Source organism: Myotis davidii, unplaced genomic scaffold, assembly GCF_000327345.1.
Source record: "Myotis davidii unplaced genomic scaffold, ASM32734v1 scaffold299, whole genome shotgun sequence".
Taxonomy (NCBI): domain Eukaryota; kingdom Metazoa; phylum Chordata; class Mammalia; order Chiroptera; family Vespertilionidae; genus Myotis; species Myotis davidii.
This window is the reverse complement of record NW_006293088.1, coordinates 6,648,631-6,654,288: the sequence shown is the minus strand read 5'-3', so window position 1 is coordinate 6,654,288 and position 5,658 is coordinate 6,648,631. Positions and strand designations below refer to the sequence as shown.

The following is a 5,658-nucleotide window of genomic DNA, read 5'->3' as shown; positions in this document are numbered from 1 at the left end:
GGGGTGACCGGCGCCCAGGCGGTCCAGTGCCTCGTGTGTTCTTATTTGTTCACCTCTGACTATGCAATTCTGAAGCCTCCCCCATTCGGGGGACCCGGCAGCCCGACCGACACCTTCCACCCGCCTCGCGCCTTGGTCTCACAGCACAGAAGGATCGCTCCCTAACGCCTTTCACCATTAAGAGGAAAGCGATGGAGGAGCTGAGCGCTGATGAGGTGAGGAGGTTGGGGGACGCCTGGGGAGAGGAGTTGGCAACTCTTTGGCGCTTTGGAAAGGGGTGATCTTGGGCCAGAGGCGAGGGGACGGAGATGACATTTTCCAAGGAGGAGGCGAGTCCCCCCTGAGAGGGTCCCCGGTTGTACTCTCCCGTACCCCTCGTCTCGTCTTCTGCCTTCATCCTGGACTCCATTTGCTTCTTTTCGAATCTTCTCTTCGGGCCTGAAGAGAAGAGCCTATCGCGGCGTTTCTTCTTTTCTTCGGGGTCTTGAAGCAACAAGGGCTGGATTCACAGCAAGTTCACTGTGTGCGCGCCCGCGCGTGTCCTCGCGCCTCGCTGCTGCAGAGATTTAGAGCATTAATTTTGGGGTGAAGTCGGAATGTGGGTATGCATTCTTAAGGGAAGTATTTGAAAACCCCAGTGTGTGGGGCTACTTCATTGTGTAAGTTGATTAAGCACACGTTTGTGTTTGGGGGCGGCCTGCAGACAGATTATTTGATATTTAAAAAAGACCAACACACCCATGTATATTCTCCATAGCTTAGTGAACTCCAGTTAAATTCTAGTGATTTCACAGGCCACTTATGACTCCTGGCCCACTTCTCTTTAATTCAGCCTTTTTTTCTGGTTTTTGTCCCTTTCAAACTTGGTTTTGCTGTAGCAGACAGGGAACGACAAGCAACTGGAAGCAAATGGCTTTGTAAAACTGCCCCTGTTACGATTCTGAAGGGAGTCTTCCAGATTCCTTTCTTGATGCTTTAAACTTTAAATAATCTGAGGTTATTTAACACGATTGTCATAAAAACAGTGGCAGTTAGGGTACAAGGAATTTTCATGTGATTCTCCTGACTTCTCCCTTTTCACAAATTGGACCCCTCCCAGGACCCCTGCTGGCCACCCTCTCTTTAGTCTCCACCTCATTTCTTCCGCTGGTTCATACAGAACTTCCCGAGTGTGTTGTGAAAGGAGCCATCCATCACGTTGGTTGTACTATAAAACTTCCATGCTTCAGTTTTAGCTAGAGTGGCAATGTGCAGGGTGTGGAGCAAGAGTAGGCTTACAGTTGCTCATATGGAAAATAAGACAATATTTAATAATAACAATACAGAAATAAACTGTGTTTTCTGTACCCAAAACTGTAAGCCTTTTGCTTCACCCTGTATTTACTTTGTGACAAAAGTTCCCTAGGGATGGGGCACGCAAGTGGTGGGTTAAGGGTCAGGTAGGAAAGGAAGCAAATAATTTTGTTGATTGTGCTACTTGGCTGTTTGCAAAGTCAGGATTGCCCATTCTGGGTTACTGTCTCTGTTGTCTCAACTACATCAGGAGCGTAATCTTACATTAGGAGACTATTGAACAGTTTCTTTTATTCAGGCAGGAACTATGCGTTACCCTTAGGGGCACTTTGTTTTATGTAGTTTTTAAGTATCCTCCTCCCTTTTTTCTTTACTATTAATTCTAATAGGAGTTTCTCTTAAGACAAAGAATCTGTGTTTTTTAATGGTCCTTTACTTTTTTTTTCCCCCTTGACATTCTCTAAATTGTCCCTGGTTTAGAAGTTTGTACATACTTGACTTTTCACCAAGCAGTTGTTATCATACCAATACAGCATACAGACCAGTTAAAGATTCTGTATATTTGAACTGTGGCTCTTCATTCTATCTATCCAGTCCTTGAGGAAGGTCTAACTTTTTTTGTGACCATATAAGGACAAATGTAATGGTAGTGGAGGAGATAGAAAAACATCTATCAAGATCAACAGAATATTAAAATCATGCGAGCATCTTAATTCACGAATATAAGATCAATCTAAAATTATGTTCAACAAATTAGTTGGCCTGAACACAAAGGGGTAGTTAAATACCTGGTAATTTTACTCTCAGCAGAACCTAGAACAGTTTTTGGTTTGTTTTTTTAAAAAAATCTTAAGGTGTGTTTTTTCCCCCCTCCTTAAATCCATTTCCTTTAATTCTGCGATTAGGTGAGCAGTTGTCAACAGAGATATTTCCAAAGCTTTTGTCTTTGCATTGTTACTCTATTGGTGGGAACTTCTGTCACCGACAGGGTAGGTGACATTCATTTAGTTAGAAAATAATACACTTATGTTACTAAAAATTCAAACATACATCTCAGGGTGAAATCAGGCAAGACAGTGAGTGATCTTTCCATCTAAAAGAGGGAGTTAGGCCAGGCAGAGTTTCATCTTTTTAACAAAATGAAAATATATGAGGATATCGTCCATGATAAATAGAGGCTGCTGTCACCAGACCGGTAGCTCTTAAAGATTTTACATTCGGACACTTTGTGGTCTCTCGTAGATCACCTTGAGTTCTTATACATTTCTTCTCTTGTGCTTTCAAAGTAGAGTAGTTGGTTAACCTCATTGCTGCTCTTTCTATGTATAGCGCATGGCAGGCAATTCATTGACTCAGTTCATCCTCGTCATGAGCCCACATTCCAAAGGGTCATTATTCACATTATATTCATTCTGCGCCCTGCTCAGGTGTTGTTTTTCATATACCAAACTGGTGCTGTGAGCAGGGCAGGTATTTTAAACTGTTTTCAACTGTGGTGATGAGATTGCATTGAAATGACTCGCTTTTTTTTTTTTCTTTTGTTAAATCTTTATGACCTGGTTCATCTTCAAGATGGCTGGCTGGGGTTTAGGGTGTGGTCAAGGTTTTAGAAGAGTGGTAAGTCTTCCCTCTCAAATGTAGAATATGGGACTGTTAATGTAAAAACATTTAAACCTGTAAAGAATTTTTGTGAGTTTATTTGAGCCAAACTGTCGAAAATTGCTGGGAAGCAGAATCTCAACAGATTGGGATGATGCTCCAGAGAATGACTTTAAAAAAAAATTTTTTTTTACCCAATTTTATACTTTTCAATCAAAGGAGGAGACATAGGTGGGTTATAGGAAATCTATTGGTGGTACATTAGGGAGGTGGGAGAAAGCAAAGCATGCAAACCTCTGGGATGGATAAAAAGTAAAATGATAGACACATTACTTAGATGGGTACAGGACAGTCAACAATTAACATGATAACAATAACAAGGAAGGGATTTATGGTTTCTGTCCTGGCACCCAGATCATTTGGTTGTACCCTGAGGGGTCCAGAAAAAAGGAAAATTACAAGTTACCTTGACATTTCAATGATATGTTATTGTAGATGCAAAAAGACAATAAGCTCAGTCAAGGTAAAAATTGACCTTATCAGGGACCATACCCGCCTAGGAGTTGACTACCCACCATAACTGCCCTTAGTTAAAGTTTAATTTCAGACCATCCTTTGTGGTCACCCTAGGTCAGGGGTGGGCAACGTTTTTGTGAGTGCGTGCCAAAACCAGCAAAATCTCTGACTCAAAATTCTTCTGCGTGCCAGCCCTAATTTTTTGAGAACATGTTACACCTACTTCATATCTCTTAAGGTGTACGTATGTGAAGAACCTTGAAGAAATAACAAAATTCATTCAAGTGACAAAAACACAGTATATGATGATGAAAAATACATTTATTTTTAAATGTATACATGTACACTGATAGTCCGACAGAAAACTTTATGACTCCGTTTGATATTATCAGTGGGACTTTTGCTGCTGCATCACTGATGACAGAGATTTTACATCAGGTTTATATTTCGTGACCTTCAGAGATATGCACGAGCTACTACTTTCATTCGACAGACTACTCCTATTACGAGACTTAACAAAATTCATCACTGAGAACAAAGATTCACAAGCGTATGTGGATGAAACCAAAACACTGGTCGGATCTAGGGAGGCAGGGAGAGTTAAGGCAGAGGCATAGAAATTGCTCTTCCCCTCTTGCGTCAATCCATGTGTATGGTCTTTAAGATAACTTGTTATGTAAAATTATTTATCTAAGATGCACTTACACTGAATTTATCTGAAAAATAAAAAAGTCAATATTAAGAAAAAAAATTGTAAATGGAAGATTATAAGAGAGGGTTTCGCGTGCCAGCAAAAGTTACTGGCGTGCCAGGGGTTGCCCACCCCTGCCCTAGGTCCGTGAGTTTGCAAGACCGCCATGCAGGCCTTCCCTGAGCTGGTCAGGGTAGCATGTGGTCCCTTTCGTCCACAGGACCTTGAACTTTTAGTTGCACTCTCTTAGTGGAAAGGAACTGACATTTAAAAAAACATATGTTTTTGTTGATTTCAGAGAGGAAGGGAGAGGGTAGAGAGAGAGAGAGAGAAACTGATGTGAGAGAATCATTGATCAGCTGCCTCTTGCACTTCCCCTGCTAAGGGTGGAGTCCACAACCCAGGCATGTGCCCTTGACTGAAATCGAACCCGGGACCCTTCATTAAAAAATAAAATCTCTATTGTTGAAAGTATTACATTGACCCCCTTCTAGCCTGCCCTAGGCCTTCACCACCCTATTGTTTGTGTCCATGGGTTATGCATATACACATATAAGTTATTTGGTTGATCTCTTCCCATGCCTTCCACTAAGATTCGACAGTCAGGAACCAACATTTATTAACAGCTTAGAAGCCTGGTCTGTGCCAGGCTCCTTGCCACCATTGTCTCATTTGATAAAGACTACAATCAAAGAGGTCCTTCACTTTCCCTTATTTTATAGGTGTGGCAACGGAGGTTTAGATTAAGTAATTTGTCCATAGTGACCTGGCTTAGAAGTGATGGAGTTGGAGTTCAAACTCAGCTTTCCTAATCTAAAAGCTTTTTTTTTTTTATTACACTTTACTGCTTAACAACTGGCAATAAATACATCATAACTTCTATATAAACTAGAGGCCCTGTGCACGAAATTAGTGCACGGGTAGGGTCCTTAGGCCTGGCCAGCGATCAGGGCCTATCTGTGGGGCACCTGGTGGGTCCCCCGCTGGCACCCGCCTTGGCTGGCCTGGTGCCACCTGCTCGCTGGTTGCTTCCCTCTGCAGGGCGATGGTTGCCTCCCTCTGGGGGCAGCTCCTGCATTGAGCGTTTGTCCCCTGGTGGTCAGTGTATGTCATAGTGACTGGTCATTCTGCCGTTTAGTTGATTTGCATATTAGGCTTTTATTACATAGGATATCCTAGCATGCATGATCTGCATAGTTTTTCTATAGAATGCATGATACAATCCAATTTATAGTCTTTCTTGGTATTGACTTTCATCACGCCCCTCCAGAATGTTCATTCAACAGACATTTTTTAAAAAGATGCTGTGCCCTGGGCAGCATAGCTCAGTAGTTGAACGTCACCCTATGAGCTAGGAGGTCATGGTTTGATTCCCGGTCAGGGCACATGCCCAGGTTGTGGGCTTGATCCCCAGTGTAGGCATGCAGGAGGTAGCCGATCAGAGATTCTCTTTTATCATTGATGTTTTTATCTCTCTCTCCCTTCCTCTCTGAGATCAATAAAAATACATTTAAAAAAAATGATGCTGTGTATTCCCAGCAACGTGTTACGCAGGTAAG

The 5,658-nt window shown here is 42.3% G+C and overlaps 1 protein-coding gene across 1 annotated transcript in view; it reads left to right on the top strand.

Moving 5' to 3' along the window:
* UBE4B (ubiquitination factor E4B) overlaps positions 1-5,658 on the top strand; it is a 95,560-nt gene continuing 89,902 nt past the window's right edge. Inside the window, exon 1 of the mRNA XM_006766743.2 lies at positions 1-215. Within this exon, the coding sequence (XP_006766806.1) occupies positions 192-215 (24 nt within the window). The 5' untranslated portion in view covers positions 1-191. The remainder of the gene's footprint in view (positions 216-5,658) is intronic.